Source organism: Marmota flaviventris, chromosome 5 (genome assembly GCF_047511675.1).
Source record: "Marmota flaviventris isolate mMarFla1 chromosome 5, mMarFla1.hap1, whole genome shotgun sequence".
In the NCBI taxonomy this organism is placed as follows: Eukaryota; Metazoa; Chordata; class Mammalia; order Rodentia; family Sciuridae; genus Marmota; species Marmota flaviventris.
Window position 1 is genome coordinate 148,067,226 of NC_092502.1, and position 20,759 is coordinate 148,087,984.

Consider the following 20,759-nt stretch of genomic DNA (forward strand, 5'->3'; position numbering starts at 1 on the left):
CCAAATCAGTTCAAGACATCTCTTGCTACCTCAAACTTCCTAGAGCTTGGAGACTAAATATTTAAAAATCAGTTTTACTCTTGTTCACTCTAGGGAAAGATGAATGGAGTAAATTAACAGGCCCTTCAAAATGAATTCTTCTGTTGCTAACATTTTAGTGTGATGCTGAATACTGCACATTTAAAAAAAATTTCTATTTGTTTTTTCTTTTCTTAATAATCACATCATACTTCTCTTTTTGGCCTTCTCAACGTTCTTGGGGTTGACGGTGCTATACATTTTGGCTCAAAAATCCACCACCTGGAAAACAAGTTATACACTGAGAACTCCCCAAAGAACAGAGCACATGTATGAGTTTTTCTGGCATTTAAACACTACCACGTGTTTCACAATTAATTTATAACTTGTCTGCCATTTCTGCAGGTTAAATTCAGGCTCATTCATGTTTTAGTTGTTGGTCTTGGTAAGGCTGAGCTGCAAATGAAGAAGGACTTCATTTCTCCCTTTATGAACTTCCATTTAAGATCATTTTATATTTTAAAATTACCGAGGTTTTGCTAAATCAATTACTGTGTTTCCAAACTCAGTAAGTTGAAGTGAAATTGTGACCTCTTCCCAGAATCTCTACAACTGTTTAGGCTATTTTTGGAGAAAAAAATTTAAAAAAATCATACTTTTAAGGGCCTGTATGTATGATATATTGGCTAATGCTGGGTTACCAGTATTTGGTTATTGTTATGCTAACTTCTCTGGTAAATAGAATACAGACTAAATGGTAACAGATGGAAGGTCATACCAATACCAAAGCAGTGGCTTTCAGTATTAAAAAATACAGCTGTAACTCTACATGATTACTTCAAAACCACTGTTAATTCTTATGGGACATAACACAAAAAATACAACAAAGCAAAGCTCACTTTTCCTAAGTGCTTAAAACATGAGGAAACAAACAAAAACCCCAAACCAATAATACCCAAATCTGTCAGGGTAAGATGTAAGAAAATATATTTATTTTTTCCATGACAATACTATGATAAAATTATTAAATACATGCATGTTTTAAAAACAGACATAAGTAACATCTTTAGAGTTAACAGCCAAGCGTACTAGTTTTATATTTATGGTGTCTTAGTAATAGTTCATTTATATTCTAAGTTCTTACTATAATCATGTTTTCCAAAAGATATGGAAACTAAATTCTGAAATTATATGATGATACAAAATGTCCAAATTTCCCATTCTATCAGAACATAATATCCACATTTCCACAAGGCAAGGAATACTTCAGCTGTCATCTTTGTTAAGTGGAGTTGTTTTATTTCATACTAAAGAATTCCCATTCCGAGTGAATCATTCAGATATACTTCGATGTATAGTTTACTTCCTGTATACGTACATTTAAATGTTTCCTTATATGATTACACATGATTTTAGGTATAGCACATCACAATTAATCATTTGTGTTTTAAAAAAAATGTCCTAATGGTAACGTTTAAGAAATTAAAAAAGGGAACAGTTTTGGAGATGCAGTTTCTATCTTCCTTCAGCTACATTTACACACACCTGACCAAACAGAAGTTAGTAAACAGTTACTAGTATTTATAAAAAACTAAAAATATGTAACATAACACCACCTTTAAAAAAAAAACACTCATTCTACAAACCTTATAAAAGATAACTTGTATCTGTTCACAGTATGTGTATTTTGTAAACAGTAATTCACTATAATGCAGTTTTGAAAGTAAAAAATTTCCTAGTGTTGTAAAGTAACTTCCTAGTGAAATAAGGATGTTGACTTATGGCCAGTTGATGGAAGAAGAAATGGTAAAACAAACATTCTTACAAGGAACATGGAGTATTTTTAAATGACTTATTTTTACCTTTGAGCAAGCATTTAAGGTAGTGCTGTCTCCAAATTAGGATGTCTATCTTTCTATACAGGACAATCTTTTCCAAGCAATTATTAAAGGAAATGTATTTAAGAAAAAGTTATGCTCCTTTTGAAGAAAACAACAGGATACAACAAATTCCAGGAAACCACAAAATACCTACCCTCTGCAACAATGAACTTAAAAGGATTTCTTTTTGTGTGTCTTCAACTATTTAAAATGTAATTAATATTTTTCGTAAGTATTATGTTGGAAGAAAAAAATAAGTTGAAGGAACCATTGCTTATGATATGTTTAAAAATATGTGAGAAAGTAACTGGATCAAACTTGAGGAAGACATTTGAAAAAAATCTTAGGAAAACCATTATTCCGTACTCTTTTCTATGATCAACTGCAAAAATACTAATACTAATAATGTTAAACCTAACAGGTAACTTGTTTGTGATTTAAGGAAAACTGTATTTCCACCTAGAAAGTTTGTGTTCTTCTAAAATGCATCACTGGAATGCTCAGGAAAAAAAAAGTTCAGAAGTTGAAAGATATCCATTTAAACGGGAAGAACTCTAAAGAAAAGGACATTTTAAATGTATAAAGAAACACAGCAAACTTAAGTGAGCCATTCCATAAGATATACAAAGTACTTTAGACTTAAGTGTAGCATTAAAAAAAAATCTATGTTGTTAGTTTTGGTTTATTTTTAAGTTTGACTGGCTATTGTGAAAACCATCTTAGGAGACACATGTAAATTGAATAAAAATAATTTCCTTATCAATTAGACATTTGTTTTCTCATTCACATCTTTTGGTTTTTAAGGTCTTCAGGTCCAGAAACTCACAAGTAATATAGATTATTACTGCTTTGTATCAGATTAATGTTCCAGCAGTTGTTGGTTTACTTACAAATAAGTGCTTTTCGATTTACTGTTTCCATGGTTTTCAGCTAGACACTTATGCATAAAAACATTCAGAGGGTTTCCTCATAAAACATTTTTTTTTAATTATACAAATGTAGCAGAGAATTTGTCTGGCTTAGGTAAATTCTGTTCATAATTTGGACACTTATAATTCAAAATATTAACATTCCCCAATTCAGGGAGAAACAAATACTACTCATAGGTAAAAGTAAGAGAATCCTGTCATAATCTGATACCATAATTATATGCATGTGGATATATTCTAGACCAAATCACATACCTTGAAACTACCATATACAATACCCCCTGAAAATGTAAGCCAATTAATTGAATAATGTTCTTCATCACCTGTACTGGCATTAAAAATAATTAGCACGAACACAATCATGTAATGGTTAAGACAAAAGAACTTACTGGAAAGAAATAAAAATCTAACCACCCTGGCAAAACAGGAGGCTTAAATATTATTAACAGGGCTGGCATATAATCCATGAAGATATAAATAAACCAAATTCAAACCAAGAGATTGCCAATGAATTTAAGCTATGCCTAAAAGACAAGTATCCTGAAAGTTTGGCCACAAGTCATTTTCCTCTGTAAAAAAATTTTCTGCAAGATACAAAAGATCAGATATGTGTGATACTATAAAACTTTATTTTGGCAGAAAATCTTAGTTTAAAAGAAATGTTCTGAAAAAATACTTTATCAAGAAAATGAGTTCATATATTAATCATCTAAGCTCTCATGTACAGTGTTGTCTGGCCAGGACACGTGCTGAGTTGGTACAAACATGTCCCAAACTCTGTACCCTTTAAATAAAAACAAACCTTGAAGAGCTAAAATTATGAATAAGCTATCTAGTGACATGTATGCATGAGTCTTTTAAAGTTTTCAAAGTATGCTCGTGCTTTTACAGTAGATTAAATCTTTGAGCCAACAGTTTTAGATTCACACAGCTTGATTCTGATATATACCACTCTAGCAGAACTCTGTTGAATTTGCAACACTCAGGGATGGGGCTCAGTCAACAAAAAGTGAGTCACTGAATTTTTTCTGTGTGCCTATTCTTGGTGGCTAATGATTCTTCCCATGTTTTACACCTGAGAGGCCCAATTTTAAAAACTGAAATTAAAAAGGCATGTTATAAAAAGCATACAAATTTTAACAGAGTCCAAAACAGGAAAACAGCAAAAATTATCTTAGTGTAAACAAACAAAAAGGTTTTATCAGAATATGTGCCTGAGCAGTAGAAAACTTTTGAGATAACACTTTTTGAATAATGACAAGTTAAAGGGTACTTTAATTTCAAAATACCCATAAAACTGATTTCCAATTCTCTTTGGAAGAAAACAAGTCTCTAGTTTCCTTCGCTAAATTCCACTTAATTATTAACTTACAGAAAGAACTGTAGCTTTAAATACAGACAGTGTGAAGGCGATTAAGAAATTGCAGGACTGATTTCCGATAAGAATACAACTTGCATGAAGTTTTGAGAATGTGACTTTTTGCTACAGTTTCCGAGGGCAACAGTACTACATGTTCTAAATGCAATCCTTCAGATCCATGAGCCGTGAAAGTAATGCTGGTGTGGAAAATGAGGCTGAGACTTCCTCCCTTAAACTTTTCAATGAATGGCTGCTTCTGTTTCCAGCTGCAGGAACAAAGCATCTCTATCACACAGCCCAGAAACACACAACTCAACTATGCAGACATTCAGGGGCCCCGATCCCAGGTCCAGGGCTGTACAGGTGCAGCAAGCTAATGACTTAGACAGCACACGTGAACTACTCCATGCAATATATCACTCATATAGTCTATCCATGTCAAAGGCCTAGTTTAGTATCCAAGAATATTTTTACATTAAATATTATTTCAAATGGCCACTCATGAAAGAAACAAGAGTTATAATGACCCCTAGAATCTCCACCTCTCACAAGGGAAGCTTGAAGTTAGCTTATAAAACAGCTGACAATGTGTCCTATATACAGTTCTAGTCCACAGATGTAATGGAACATGATTTTAGTTTAGATATTTAGAATTTTCTAACAGATGATGGGGCTTTTGCTAGGACAGAGGGCCTTCCTGCTACCTTTTTCCCCAGTTAGGAAGAGCTGGAAGAACCACATGTAGCCTTCCCCTAACTGGGTCTTAATCTGCCCCCCAAGGGAGAAGTAACTAATCTGACTGGACAGAGCATGACCACTATTAGAGCACCTTGCACACACACGCATGGTCCCAGAACTGACTGTATAGTTTTAATACATATGTGTGTGCAGATTTACCAGTGTCTCTAACACTGGATATGTGACAGTAGGTGTCTTCTTCCCAACCCCCGCCCCAGTGCTGAGGCTCCTCCCACACCAGAGTTGTGGCAAGAATGGGCAGTAACAAACTGCCAAGCTCAGAGCAAGCTACAGGCAGCCTGCCCAGGCGGTGAGCACGTTCCGTTCCTCTGCTTCTCTTTACCCTGTGGATCCCAGGGTATGGAACTCCAGAGGCAGGGAGAGGCGAACAGCACTCTGAACCTTCTTCATACAGTGAAGTCCTGGACTCAAGAGCCCTAATGATATTTGCCATCTGCCACACAAGTGAGGCAAGACAGGTCAGAAAGGATGCAGATGGAAGGCACACCTCTTCAGGACAGGTCCCATCTCCCCTGACCTTTTTGTGTTCTCAGGTTAGTGTGTTTGAGACCGACAAGCCTTCACCTTAGCCAATCCTTGTCCTTGTCCTACAGAGATGGAACACAGGACTTGGCAAGTTTCAATAGGGACCCAGCACGAGTTGAGGGCAAATGGAGCAGGGTGATGACAAGCTCTGAAGGGGCTTGGAAGAGGCAGGAGTTACAGGAAGGAGCTAAAGAGGATACAAAGGAAGACGAGGAAACTCTTTAGGGATGGCTCTGGTTTGGTATATTTTTCATTATTAAAAATTTATATGAGCTATTATATAGTTTTAATACACTATGCATGTGCATAATTATATTTCATTCCACATATCAAGAAGCTCAGAATTTAATTTAATTCTAGCAGTTAAAAGAAGGATTCATAAACTGAGTACCTAAATAGATTTTGTCCCTTGTCACCCTGTGTTCTTTCTCTACAACATGGTTTTAAAAAAGATACAATAAGAGCTAAAACTAATAATGATTGTTCCATTATTTGGGTATACATTGCAGAACTTCAGATGATACAAAACAAGCCTATCTTAACTAAATCAGATGTTTCAAATCTTCAAGTACTTCCGCATTAACTATCAAATGACAAAATTACATAGACAACCCAAGGGCAGGGAAAACACAACGGGCTTTTTCATTTTGCACTCTGCTTTGCTAGGAACACACTCACTCCAGAACATCCCTGATGAGGAACCAGGATGAACAGAGCACACCTGAGCTCAAGATGCGCCTCTGCAAGGTTCTCCAAGCAACCGCTGTACCTGTGCTGTAGGTACATGCACTGATTCAAATGGACTTTATGACTTCCACATGACGTAGCCCTTAACTGTTCCTGAAAGCAGCATTCTCATTTTAGTTTTAAACTTAACCACTTCAGGACTAGATCTGATAGTCTGGGCTGATAACTGCTTATTGGGGGGGGGGAGATCTGACAGATGAGGGGGAGAAAAACCTGCTGGGAAGCGCCAAAGAATACCACTGCCTGATGACTGGGCTCAAGGGCATGGTCTTTTCAGGGGGAACCAAAGCCAATCAGAGCTACATGGCCAGTAATGCCGCTAGATATTGCTTAGTAGTCATCTCACATAGTAAATCATTGGAATTATATGCTTATGAATAATATTTAACTTACTCATATAAAGCTGACACTGTATCACAAAATAAAATGGATTTTAAAAAACCCACTTGGATCTATAGGCCTAGAAATTTAAGTTTCAAATATTAGGGTAACCAACTGCAGTAACGGAAGCTAGCATAAAAGCTAAAAAACAATGGAAAGGTTTGAAAAACCTACCAAAGCAAGAAAACGTGATTCTGATTCAGGCTGGTCAGTGTGTCACACTTGTTTTCTAAGTTTGCACCCCTGAGACAACTGTTTGATAACCATTATACAGTAGGCACAGAAATCAGCACTCTTTATCAAACAGAACACTAAATAGCTGTTGCTACATTAAAAATTATATTAACTTTTGTAAATACTGTGGATAGAGGAGAATCATCTTAAACGTTTAAAATTCTGTGCTTGGTTGTCCTCTAAAATGGAGTAGATGTCAGGCAAATAAACATTATGTGACTACGACATTTTTCTCTCATGCCTGCAAATCTCCCTTGTAATTCCACAAGCATACATACAAGAAAACCATTAACAACAGAAAACAGGTGCTGTGGGATTTGTTCTGCGTATAGCATTTGCCTGGAAATAAATGCCTCTTGAAGGGGAAATTCTTTGGCTCAAACACCGATAGCTCTGAATCTTGAGTGTTGTGGGTTGAGGATTCCGAGTCATGTACTTTGGCTTTTGGACGGCATCAAAAGCACATGCACACTCCTAGTACAACCTGAACGTGGTGAAGTTCACTTGGCTCCAATGCTTCACAGGTCCTTCCAAGAACGCCCAGCGCTACTGAGGCAACGCAGGCAGTAAGAGCTTATTGAGATGGCAGACTGAAGTGACAGGGTGACACTGTTAATCATTTGGTTTGTTCTGAAAAAAGTTTGTAAAGGACCACCCCCCTCCATTAGATTTAGGAGAGTCTTCATCTTTAGGGGGAATCAAAAATTGTCGGGAGTTGATGGAGCATGGACTTCCAAAAGAGACGATTTCACTGTTACTGTCTGTGGATCGAGGGGAGTCTGGGGAGACTAAGTTCCACGTGTTTACATTTGCCTGAGGCCGATAGCCTGCAGTCTTATCCACCCCATCTCCTACAGCTGTGGCCTCTGCAGCAGAGTTAATGGGGAGGCGCATTTGGGGCTTATAGCCTGCGCCCACCACAGGGTCAGTGTCTTGTTCCTCCTCTGGTTTGGCCTGAGGCTGGTACATGGACTGAACATCAATGTAAACGACTTGTGCGGTCCCTCCAGCTTCGTCCACTGCCGGGTTTGGCAGCTCCTCCTCGATGATGGGAGGACAGTAGGACACGACCACATGGTTTTCAGGTTCCACATCAGAGCTAACATCAGGACGCTCGGCTACTGGAGAAATTATTTCTGTATCTTCTATTTTAGGAACTGTTGATCGAGTCTCCAGAACCTCAACATTATTTGGAGTACAAGGATTCATTTCCAATGTTTTAAGAGCACTGCTTCCCTAGAAATAAATTTTCAAACAGTGATTAAGAACAGCTCTAAAATAAATATTAAAAAAAATTCTCTCTCTCTCTTAAAAAAAAAAAAAAGAACAGCTCTAAATGCTACTGCAATGCTTCTCCTACAAAAAGGGCATATTTATTTTTTCACATCTGCTTATAAACATTGCCTCTGATACTCTGTAGTACGCAAACAGAGCAAAGCCACTGTTTTGTCCACATTAGTATTTCCCATTGCTATTAATAGTAGTGGAAAAAAAGGGCACAGTATAAACAGTCCAAGACTAATAATTTTAGAAACACACGTTAAAAAATGCTATTTTCTCCATACTTTTTACATCTGCAGGTTACAAACTTTTCACAAAAGATGAAAGAAAGCCAATATTTCAAAGACAAATTTAAGAAAATAAAAGATTACCTCACAGACACTCTTTTGAAATTGCAATGCTTTACAATTTTCCGGGTTTGGGATATCAGGGTAGAAGGTTTCTTTAATCCTTTAAATAAAGAATAATTAAATATATTTAATAACTAAAAAGTATGAATCATATAACAAATAAGTCATAAGGCTTATTTATTTTTTGTGATGCTGGAAAATGAACCCAGGGCTTTGTATACACTAGGCAAGAGCTCTACTACTGAGCTTCATTTCCAGCTCTGTATTTTATATTTGATACAGGGTCACACTAAGTTGCTGAAGCCAGCCTCAAACTTGTGATCCTCTTGCATTAGTCCCCCAAGTAGCTGGGATTACAAGCATGTGCTGCCACACCTGGCTTGGCTTATTTTGACATTTCATATCAATATTTTAATGAAAACCTGAGATAAAAACATGTGATCATTCACTACAGTTTTCTATACCAGGTTCCAAATTGAAAAGTATAAATAATAATTTTATTCCTAGAACTATAGTATCTTATCATGAAAATGGAAAGCAAATTATTAAAATGGTGACTGTGCCATTATATTCAAAGTAAAATACAGACATTGTCCGTACAACCATAATTTTCAGACTGCAAACTGGCTTAAGCAGGATCGATCACTTGGGGAACAGGTCTGCACAGGCAGGTCTCTCCTGCTCACCACAGGACTATGCAGGCACAACTATGGTGCTGCATTACTGCTTTACCATGGTGCTTAACAATAGCAGCAGGCAGGTGAAACCATATGTCCCAAGTACGTCAACTGTCATGCCAAGAAAGAGAAAGCCTATTAGTTGTGGGTAAAAACTGAATGCAAAAAAAGAAAAAAAAAGAGAGAGAGATTTGCGCAGTGTCATATTAGATTTTTAGAGTTAAAGCAATTAACAAGAACTTTATTGAAATTCCTGCAAGAAAAAGAACTATTAATGTGAGTCTGAAATGTTCTAACTTCTAACCATCCTTCTTACTTTGTTTCTTTTTTATTTTTTAGTATTACAATAACTATTTTTAAAATGTGATTTTTGGTAACAAGAATATGGCTATCAAAATTGGGCTACAGTTCTATAATTATTTTGATTTAGAAGCCAGAATTGCTACAATACATTCTCTTCTTCATCAGAACTGATAATTGTTTTAGAAAGTGAGGACTTTTCTCTACACGAATGCAGCTTACAGCCATCTGCCCCACACCCAGGACAGCTCCTGCCAGTTAACCAAGTATGTGCCACTATCTCCTCTGAGCCTCTGCCCACCTCACCCCACCTCACCTCATCTCTTGTCTCTGTCAGTTCACTCACAATTTCAGGATTCGTAGAAGCCATTCTCTTTGTCTGGAATGTTCTTTTAACCTCCCAGACTCTCCCGGGAGCAGTCTCCCTGTGGCTCCCTGTTCCCCTCCTTCCTAGTACCCACCCACACTTTGCAAGCACAAGGTCACTGGACATTTGTGGCTCACTGTCCCTTTTCCTCTTTATGGGAGAGCTCTGTAAGGACCAGTTCTGTTTTGCTCATCACTATCTCCCACTTCACATGGAAGGGGAGCCATGCCTGGTGCACAAAGGAGTGAGGGACCACGATGACCAGATTTTCTAAATAGGTTACCAGGACAAGTGAGACCTTAATCATTAAATGACATTTTATCCTGCAGATGCCTGTTGTAATACTTATGTCTGAATATATATTTGTGTACATATATGTACATATTTGTGTGTACATATATATGTACATATATATTTTTATTTATTTTAGCACAATTGCCATTACCTTAAATTATAAGTAAGAATAGGGGAAAATTTATACTTTTACTCTATTAACTTTAAAACTTTTAAATAGAATGTCATGTTCTTGCCTATTAATTAAAGTCAACATTAAATCTGACTAAACAAAATATACACTACTACTAACTCATACAACTATAAAGATGTACTTATTTTGTAATACAAAACTAAATAATCAAGCCCCTAAAAAGAAAACAGAGTAAAAGCAGGTGCCATTACCATTCTCGTTTCCGATAGCAAAGGATGCTTGTTACTACACCAACAAGGACAGCCACTGCCACAGGGATGAGAATGGCAATAATCAATCCCACAGCTGAAAGAGAATGTTGCAAACAATAAAAATCACCATTTTAGTATCAAGTGTACAATAAACTTGATTAGAAGATACTTATGTTAGAATTATTTGAAAAGAAAAAAAAAAACTTAATGGCTCCAGGGACTCTGAAAAACTATTAAAAATATCACCTTTAAATCTTCAAAGTATTATTATAATTTTTAATTCTTTGGAACAGACCTTCTCAACCTTGACACTACTAAGATGGGGGCCAGGTATTTCTGTGGTTGGAGGGGGGTGTGGTGAGGACTGTCTTGTGTACTGCAGGAAATTTTATCACACCCCTCCCACCACAAGTCTTCAATCAGAAACCTCACAGACACTAGGAGACACCTCCTCCAGGGCAAAGTCTCCCCCTGCTGAGAAGCACTGCTTTGGTGAACCACAACCTCCCCACAGCTCTTCACTTAAGAGCTGAACATGAACTTTAATCCTCTTCTCAGAGGTAGAGCCTAAGCCTATGGTATATGATGTACAAACATTTTTAAAGCATATTATTTCACTTAGATATATTAAACATTACAGACAGTTAAATTTAAACAGGTTGACAATTATACAAATTCAATATGAACTCGGACTCTTAGACTTTGGATGTATCCCTAATTCATTAATTTCTTAGGTACCCATTTGGAAATAGTTTCAAATAACTGACAGGAATAAATGAGGGGTCATCCCATAACATTTTATCCTAGTATAAAAATGCAATGAAATGTAAAATTATTTTTTAAAAAGGAGAGAAACGGATTTTTTCAGACTAAAAATTGCTAGAAACACTATGAGCTGAAGGATGGAAGACATTTCAAGGTCAGTATTTGACTTACAATTTTCCTTTGTCACCACAAACATGCTCTTCTCTGGGCCCATGCCACCATCTGTATAGGCTCGCAACACCAGATGATAACTTGTTTTACCCTGAAGATCAGCAATTCTCAGTGTCTTCTGGGATATGTCAGTAATATTCTTAACCTTTATGTCGGAACGACCTGTTTTTAAAATGAAGAGCATTCTAACTCATCTCTACACAATCTTTAATACATGATTATACATGCCAGTCACACCAGTCACTCTTTAAGTGAATCTGTCTGCTGGCTACCCCCAGCCAAGGATCAGGAGCCAGCTCGAGCCACATTCGAATTCCACCTCTGCTAGTCAGGACTGTGTTCAAACTACTCTGAATTTGAGGGTCTTTTGACTCTGAAAACAGAACATCACGACTTGCTCACAGGACTGTGTAAAGTTTCATACACACCCTTTAGAACAATGGCTGGTGTACATCTGGCAATCAATACAAGTCACTTCCTGTCCATTACTAAGACTATGAAAACCACACAACCCAAACCCACCAGGGCTGATGCTGCCTGTGAGTCAGAGGCAGAGGCTGGACAGGGCAGGAGTGCAAATCAATAGAGACGACTTCAAACCACTTTGAAAAAAGATCCTTGTTATGGGAATTTTAAAATAAGAAACTAGGAGGAAGTATTTGAATTATTTCAAAAGAAGGGTGAATAACTATTTAAACATTCTATTTTTAAAAACAGCATCCAAAATAATGCAAGATGATAGTTTAAAAAATTAAAAAGTAAATGGCTAACAACAAAATATGGCAGTTCCCTACTGACCCCTTCCCTCACCACCTATAACCACTTCAAAATGTTTGGGTTTCTTTTACCTTCATATTTTAAAATAACCTTAGATTGCTAGCTTTTAAATTTTAGACAATATCACATCCAAAAAGATGAAGATTTAGCTCTTTTCAACTACTGCTATCTCCCCAACCATTTCATTCATACAGAAACTGCAACATTTGGTGAATTCAATGTTGATATTATTATGATCTCACGAATATGTGTTACTGCTAAAAATAAAAAAGTGTTTGGTACAATGTTCCATTTCTGTTTTCTTACTGTTACCACTGCCTTTCTCCCCTCAATTTGTTTGATTTTCTGCGTACCAATTCCTAATTCTTCCCATGTATGCCAATGAATACTCAATACAATTTTCTACGTGGTCTAACAAAATTCCAGTTTCACATCTCCCCTGCCACCTCCCTGCCTCCTGCTCTAGACTGAAAGACAGGTCTTCCCTGTCCTCCTCTCCTCTGCAGCTTCCTGGGACTCCCCACTCTTCCCAATGCAATACACTCTTTTAGCAGTTTCCTGAGTGAGGTAGCATGGGGGAAGTACACACTTGCAGCATTTCATGTCTAGAAATGTCCCCAATCTACTGCCATATTGGTGGGAAGTCTGGCAGAGTAGAGAACTATGATTGAAAATGATTTTCACTCAATATTTTGAGGACACCACTGTGGAATCTCATTGTATTTGTGTGTGGGAACTCTGAAGCCTTAGCCCTGGTCCCTTATAAGGAACCCAATTTTCTCTGATTGATTCTAGGACTGCATTAGGCACCTGAGGTTCACTACAATATACCTTGGCATACATCTATTCCTAGCTATCTTCCTGTGTACTTGTTATACCCTTTTACTTTTGTATAAGCACAGTCCTGCAGTTATGGGACACTTCCTTCAATCAACTTTCCATTCATCTCAGATTTGTCCTATTTGCTTCCAACACCTGGTCCTACAGGGTCAAGTGCATTGCTTCTCCATGATAGTGGCCCACTAATTTAAATTTAGATTTAGCATCCTCTGCTCATCTAAGTCATCTGCCTGTGCCCACCCCAACATTTCTGAAACCTCCTTTTGGCTGTTGTCATCTGCATTCTCTTTTTCCTTCTGGCTTTGTGACTTCTATTCTTTTATACTCTAACTCAAGTGACAACCCACCATGTCTACCTGGAAATCCAGATGCTAGAGTTTCAACTTGTTCAAGTATAAAATTTCTAAGCATTTTAGGAAAATTATATTCATCTCTGGATATTTGTAGAATCTCCTATTTAGGGTTTCCTTGTCCATGGGCCACCCTGAAGGGTCAGGAACCGCAGAAGTCAGCAACCTGGGAGGGCGCACATTACCGCAGCAGCTCTCGGAAATGACTCTGACAATGGCCAGTCAGCATCCTGGGGCAGCACTGCTGTTCTCTACTTGTCAGACAGGCTTTAAATAATTAAAAGGGTTTCCTTCTGAGGAGAGGTCCTAATGGAAGTAAAAGCTCTCAGACTGAGAAGATGATCCTCTTGTACTGTGCATCGGTAGATAAGAGACGGCTGCCTCCCCACAGAAATACAGCTCAGGAAAAAGCCAGCAATCTGTACAAACATTTTAGTACTTATAAATTTGAGAACTCTTGCTGGACACTTGCCAACTGACCAGGACTGATGGTACTTTTTAAAACTGAAAGGCTACTCACAACTCCACTCAAACCAACTTTAAGTTTCTTAGCACATTATGGCTGGGCTAAGGATGAAGCTGACCATGCTGATGGCTCCCTGTCAGATTACAGTGGGGCTCTGAAGCCTCTGGATTCCTGGATTTTTCTCTTAAGTAAGTTTCATAAGATGCTATGTTATGGATCATGCAAGGCTAATAAACTCCCTGTCCTTATGGGACTTTTAATAGACATCAGAGTAAATGACCTAAATGATTTCTAAAAGACCACATATGCCATTTTTGCATATTAAAGTCTTGACACTCTCATAGCCATAAAATGACTTCATTTTCATTTCCCTATTTTTCAGACAGTTTTGATAAACCAAAGTAGCTCTCTCTTCCCATTTCTTTTCTTTCCTTTGTGGGTAATGGCAACTTCTGATAAACACTACAGTCACGCTAGGGATTTACTTACCTGATTCCACACTGCCCCTCTTAGACGTGTCTCTTTCTCCTTTTTCAAAGTAAAATAAATACCCTCTTAAAAAGCCTCTAAGCTCTTCCACAGGAATATCTTCCCATTTTACTAATATGGAATCTGCAGATGTATCTTCAACAGTAAAATTTGGTGCAACAATTGGAGCTGTTAAAAAAACAAACGAAGTCAGTTGCTGAAGGAAAGTTTGGCAATATGGAGTAAGACAGTAATAGTTCATGAGATTTCTGGCCTCAAAACCAGCTAAACTTGGAATTAGAACTGTGTTTTCCATTTAACCATAAACCTCCAGTGACAGTAACACAAAATTTATCTACTAGGTTTATAGGAACTAAGGTAGAACTTACAATGCAACTTCTGCACAAAACACATACCTAGGGAAACAACTTGTACAAAATCTTTTAAGTGAATACTCAAATATAATTAAATTTTATTTTCCTTCTTCATTGATAGTCCTGGAATAAGTTAACAGTTAACAGTTTTTAAACTTATATAAATGGAAATAAAATATTTTTGACATCCAAGCTAACATTTAATTTTCTCAATGACAATAATAAAATTGTGAAATATAAACATTAAAAAATAAGTAACCAAATAAATAATTTTGAATTTACCATAAGAATTATTTTTCCTTTCTTGAATACCTTAATTCAATCTGTTTTTGGAATTCAATCTCATCTGAGTTGTAATTTTTCATGTTACCTGAACTCTAAAAAAAATCCTTACCCACTTAACTTACCCAATTCTTCTATGTATCCAGTTATAGAACGTAATAATTGATATCCTTGATTTCTGCACCCATACAGGAAAAAATTGTATCTTATACCAGGTCGAAACTGATCTATAGGATGAACAGATTAGTGAAGTGTCATAAATACACACATACAATTACCAGGAGTATCTATTTTAGATATAGAACATAGAACCTAAAACTCATTCCAGGATCATGTCAGTAACCCACTCTAGGTGCACATCCTTCCATAAATCCCTCCTTTCCCTACATGATGTTATTTCTGGGTTGAAGAAGACCAGTGCTCCAAGAAGCAGAATCTATGAGCTCCACTCTACCTTGAAGCTTTGGTGTTAAACGGAACCAGGCCTGTTCCTCTTTGCAACACTGTCGTTAAGTGTCCCCAGGTGAGTTTACTCCACACACATACAAGGGAGGTATCTTGATTTAAACCCTAAAATCACATTTAAAATGCTGCCTGGATCCCAATGCAATGTGCATAATGTGAGCAGCATGAAAGTGCACAAAACAAGGTCCCTGGTGGGAGAAGATGGCAGTGGTGGGAAGACACAGAACAGGGTAACTATAATAAAGTGTGTTGCTCTGTACTGTAGATACTATGCTGTGTGACCTTAAGTGAGGGACCAAATGAGTCTAGGATCAGAAAAAGCCACTGAAGTGATGTTTGAACAGAGCCTTGAGGAGCAATTAGGGCTCATTAGGGAAGATAATGCTTGGGGAGAAATGGTAGAGTAAGAATTGCATTCAATGTTCGGGACACAATTATTCTAACATACTTAATAAATTAATTTTTTAATTATGTGCTCACAGAACACCAGTGGTCTATAGACTCAAAAGTGAGATGATCAACCTCTAAAATCATACAGCCTGACAGTGAGAACACTGAAGCCACAGAATGCACTCCCAGGACAAAAGTGACCTGCATATCACTTGCTCTCATGTGCACTGCCAGCATTCGAGGGAAAGCCAGGGGAGGGGATGGCCAGGGAGCATCACTGGTGACAAGCTACCTGCTCCATACCCCCAGGGGAAAGTACCACACTGCTCACCAGCCACTCAGGTGTGAACATGAGGAAGGGACTCCAGTTCCAAAGGATAAGGCAGGTTAAGCCTGTGGTCACCAATATTTACTGAGTGGGGGGTTAAACTGTCCCCTTTGATGTCCTACGGAGGCTGGGCAGGGGGACCAACCTCCAAAGACACTTTCTGCTATTTGGGTTGTTTTCAATTTTTCATAATTACAAATACTGTTGTAGAGAACATTGTTAGCTACAAATGAGTTGTTCTCTAATTATTTCTTGGAATAAATTCCAAGACAAGTAATTACTAGATCACAGAGTTAGAATCCTTTCACATCCATCCATATTGCCACAAACCACATTCCAGAAGAGCTAAACCAGTTCCCATCTGCCCACTGGTAAAAGGAAAATGCTGGCCGCACTGGCCCTGGTATTGCTTCTGAAAAATATTTTTAAGAACTTTGAGAAACACTAATTCATCTTACCAGATTCTATTATGGTCTCAGTGCTGTTTGAAGGAATCTTTTTCCAGTCCATAAGGCAGGGATCTGACCGAGATGAGTTACACCATTTAATAACATAGTCACAAGTCATATTGGGGTCATGATGCCAGGTGAGGAGAATCTTCTTTCCTATTCCAACAGCCTGCTCTACTTTGAGATCATCTTCAACAAAGAATGATATTTTACTGGCATTAAAAACAATATTGTAAAGCACACCTCATGAAAATAAACTTCAGTGTACACAAGATTACAAAACAGTGCTCACACTAGATAAATGTTACGCATAAAGATTAGAAGTGCTGCTTCATTCTATTTATTTAACATCTACAGCACTAACCTGTACACAAAGATTAGCATTGCAGCTGGAAAAGGTTAAAAAGCACCAACGATTAAGCAGGGATGTATTGGGGCTGGAAGACCCAGAGTCAGAAGAAGGGGGCTGAGGGAATGCGATGGGGATGAGCACTGGAGGGGAAGTGGCATGGCCACTCAAGATGAGGAAGAGAGGCAGGAGGCTGGTAAAGGACACCAGGGGGCAGTTTAACCCCCATTCTAATCAACCTCTCTGAATGCAATGTGAGCCCCAGAGAGCAGGCCCAGCACAGTATGCAGAATGGACACATCAGAAAAAGAATGGGTGGCCAAGCCCCTCGTCCTCCTTTCCAGGAAGCTTTGATCCCAGAGCTGAGCTGAGGGGACTCTGGCTGACCAGGAGCAGGGTGGGGAGGAGGAATGTGCTGGTGTGGTGAAGATTGGAAAGGGACAGTGGCTGGGCAGTGGGCCAGCCTCCACAGCGATCCCTGACTGGACCCTGCTGTCCTTCCTCTAGGAGTGGGTACTAGAAAAAGGTGCTCCCACATGGGGCAGCACAGCAGAAGGGGGACAGAAAATCAGTTGGAAGAGGTTCACTGGAAAAAGAGGTGGAGTGGTAATTTAAAACCGTGACTCAAAAAGCTGTCCAGGTAGAAGCTGAGGAGGAGTACAGTAAAATTTAAAGGAAGACACTTATAATTTTTAAATTTCACTACAGTTGTTGTTGGTTTTTTTTTTTTTTTTTTGTCTTTCCCCAAAGCCTGTATTAAAGATCTAATTTAGACTTTAGGAAGACTTTCTTATCAACAAAATTACCAATTAAAACGAATATTCTTCTTCTGCCTTCTTCTGCCTGATAGTTTGTAAAACAGCCTGGCTGACAGAATAGGCTCCTGTCATCTTGGAGAGAGATTTGAAAACAGTACTTGAATAAAAAGTTAAAATTATTTCTTAATGAGAGTACTATCCATAACCATAATTCTTAACATTATGTGATAAAGTGGAAACAGTAATAATTTTATAAGTGTACAATGCTTCAAGTCAATACTAATGACTGCTCTCAATGAATATTAGATATTAATCTGCTTGTTCCTCCATACATGATATATGATATGTCAGCAGCAAAGCATATGAGAAGACTATTGACATTACATAGGAGCAAGTAACATAAACATTTTTTACTTTATTTTCCTGTTCTTATACACCAAGTTGTCTTAAATACTTACCATTTGGGATTTCCATACTAGCGATTTTAGAAGGTGGAGATGAACCAACTGAATTTTTTGCCACCACACTGATGATGTAGTCATTTTTATCAAGTTGTATTTCTGCTTTGTGTTGAGGATCAGGGATCTCAGAAAGGGATTGTGTTTCTTCATTTGATGAACATGATACATTATAGGAAAGTATTTTTCCATTAGCTTCATTAATGGGTAAAGGCTAAGAAAACAGAAAAATAAATTGTTAGTAAATACTTGCAAAAAGCAGCTGCAATGAGGCAAGGTCGTCAAGTCTAAAGTGGATGATGTGATCACATAACAGAGTCACATTAGAAAAGACAAAGTGGTCACGACCATGAAACAGGTTTCCAGTCCACTAAGAGCTGGCTATATCAGAAAAAGTGATACTGAAGCAAAAGCCATCCATCCCTACTCTAAGTATTACAAGCACCCAGAAATTTAAAAATTGAGTAAATACAAAACTATATTTATCTTCACAATTTCAGAAGGAAAATTTTAAAGTGTCAGAGGCACTGCTCTATACAAAACATTAAAAATTGTGGTATTATGCACTGTTTTCTCATTTTAAAGTAGTACATGTTCACTACAGAAAACTGGAAAATACATAAAAAATGCAAAGAAAAAAATCTCCTACATTCCCACCTTTTGGATACTCTTGTATTTTAATCTCTCTTCTAAGGTATTTTTCTAGGTGTAGAGTTTTATTTATTGTTATTTTTTAAATTAATGACCCCAGCATGACTTGTGATGATGTTATTAAATGGTGTAACTTATCTTAATTTCAAGTCTGCCATATGAACTGAAAAGAAGTTCCCTTAAATATGATTCTAATCATACTACACAATTTTATACTTTTTTCACATAAGCAGTCACAAGCCTCTTCACTTTTCTTGTCTATATTAATAATTACACACATTTTAATGGCTTTATATTTCATGTAGCATTTTCACCAGAATACCTGAATATTTCTTAAACAAATGGAATTTAAGTTGTTCCCACTTTTTCACAATACTAAAATAACATTTTATTGAATGTCTTTGTACCATATTTTTTTCATTTTTCATATTTCATTAATTCTTCAACATGGATTCCCAAAAGTTGACTTAAAAAAGAAATGAACTTCAAACTTCACTTCAACTGTTCAAACTGCTTCTGAAACAACTGCACAAATTTATATGGCACTGTTTGGGGTCCACTGCTCATAAAACAAAAATGTAACCCACACTTGGGACTCTATGGTTTATGGCTATAAGTTTCTGACTAAAACAAAGGAGAAATTCTTAGGTTCTTCACAGACCTCATAAAATGAGAGTCAAGATAGCTCAGAACGGAGACAGAGGATCCTCCATACAAGGATCCTGGTGAATTAGGAGTGAATGAGGAGCCCGGGAGTCTTAGGAGCCAGGTTAGATCTCAGCAATGCTGCCAACTTAGCCAATCTTGGAAGTCTTGGTCCCTTGACAGCTAAAGTATCATGCAAGTTACACATGGGAGCATAATAAAGCTATTTAAATTAGATATTTACCTTCCAGTAGATTATTAGGTTTTTTCCATCAGAACTCCATTCTCTCCAAGTATCTGGTCCCTTTGAAGGAACTAGGAAGAAGATTTAAAATTTAGTATTTGAAGAGGCCTTGTGTACATCAGTGGATAATATAATTGAGGTGGTGGTGCTTGCATTTCTTTGTAGGATATTTGGAAATTTCAATATAATGTAAGGCAGTTCAGTAGCATCTACTTAGAAAAAGAAACAGAAGACCTAAAATCTCACCTTCTATAAAACACAAGGCCTCAGAGATTCAAATCACCCTTACGGTTGTCTGTGAGTGGTCCCTGGGTGCCTCTCTCACATCTTCCCATCTCCCCCAAATCATAAGCAGTCACAAGCCTCTTCATTAACTTACTGGCTTCTGTGGTCAAATGTTTTTTCTCATTGCTCCATTTGCTCCATTTCCAGAAAGTTTCAGCAGAACAACGAATCCGAAAGGTATATATAGTGTATGGGTTTAATTTGTCCACGGCAACCAGATAACTTGAATTTTCTACTCCTTTGATTGTGACATTCCGCTTTTTGAAAATAAATAAACAGGTACATGTATATGCCATGTGTGTATGAATGCATCTATGTACTCATAAACACAGATTTTTTTGTAAGAAACCTCCTACATTTATAACCTATATTGACTCAAAAAGGCCATAACAGTTTGCAATTATAATACCAAATAGAGTTAATCTACTACAGCACTTTAATTCTTATGAAATGTCAAGTCAATGAAATTATGCTACATTGTAGCAATAAAATATTGTGGTGTCTTTTAAATGTGAATACTGGATCTAAGTTACAATGGTTAATTAAGTTGTGTAGCAGATGCAAGTTGTGATAATGAGTCAATGACTAGTGACCATGCAATCACTAGTCTGAGATGATCTTGAGGATTAAATAGTATCATTCAGAAGGTATTTGAAAGCTTCCTGGAAGCAGACATTGACTTTTATGCATCTCTGTTTCTGGGTCACTCAGAACCTCTATTATGGCACTAGCCATCCTATAAATAGTCCTGCAACAAC

General features: G+C 37.4%; 1 protein-coding gene across 2 annotated transcripts in view; it reads right to left on the reverse strand.

Moving 5' to 3' along the window:
- Positions 1 to 988: 988 nt before the first annotated feature.
- Positions 989 to 20,759, reverse strand: part of Lifr (LIF receptor subunit alpha) — a 71,116-nt gene continuing 51,345 nt past the window's right edge. For both annotated transcript variants that reach the window (XM_027936297.2, XM_071612683.1), the window contains 10 exons: positions 20,096 to 20,258; positions 19,717 to 19,787; positions 18,177 to 18,390; positions 16,621 to 16,800; positions 15,105 to 15,206; positions 14,345 to 14,512; positions 11,423 to 11,584; positions 10,487 to 10,580; positions 8,486 to 8,564; positions 989 to 8,069 (listed from right to left, as the gene is read on the reverse strand). In XM_027936297.2, the coding sequence (XP_027792098.2) occupies positions 7,446 to 8,069; positions 8,486 to 8,564; positions 10,487 to 10,580; positions 11,423 to 11,584; positions 14,345 to 14,512; positions 15,105 to 15,206; positions 16,621 to 16,800; positions 18,177 to 18,390; positions 19,717 to 19,787; positions 20,096 to 20,258 (1,857 nt within the window). In that variant the 3' untranslated portion in view covers positions 989 to 7,445. The remainder of the gene's footprint in view (positions 8,070 to 8,485; positions 8,565 to 10,486; positions 10,581 to 11,422; positions 11,585 to 14,344; positions 14,513 to 15,104; positions 15,207 to 16,620; positions 16,801 to 18,176; positions 18,391 to 19,716; positions 19,788 to 20,095; positions 20,259 to 20,759) is intronic.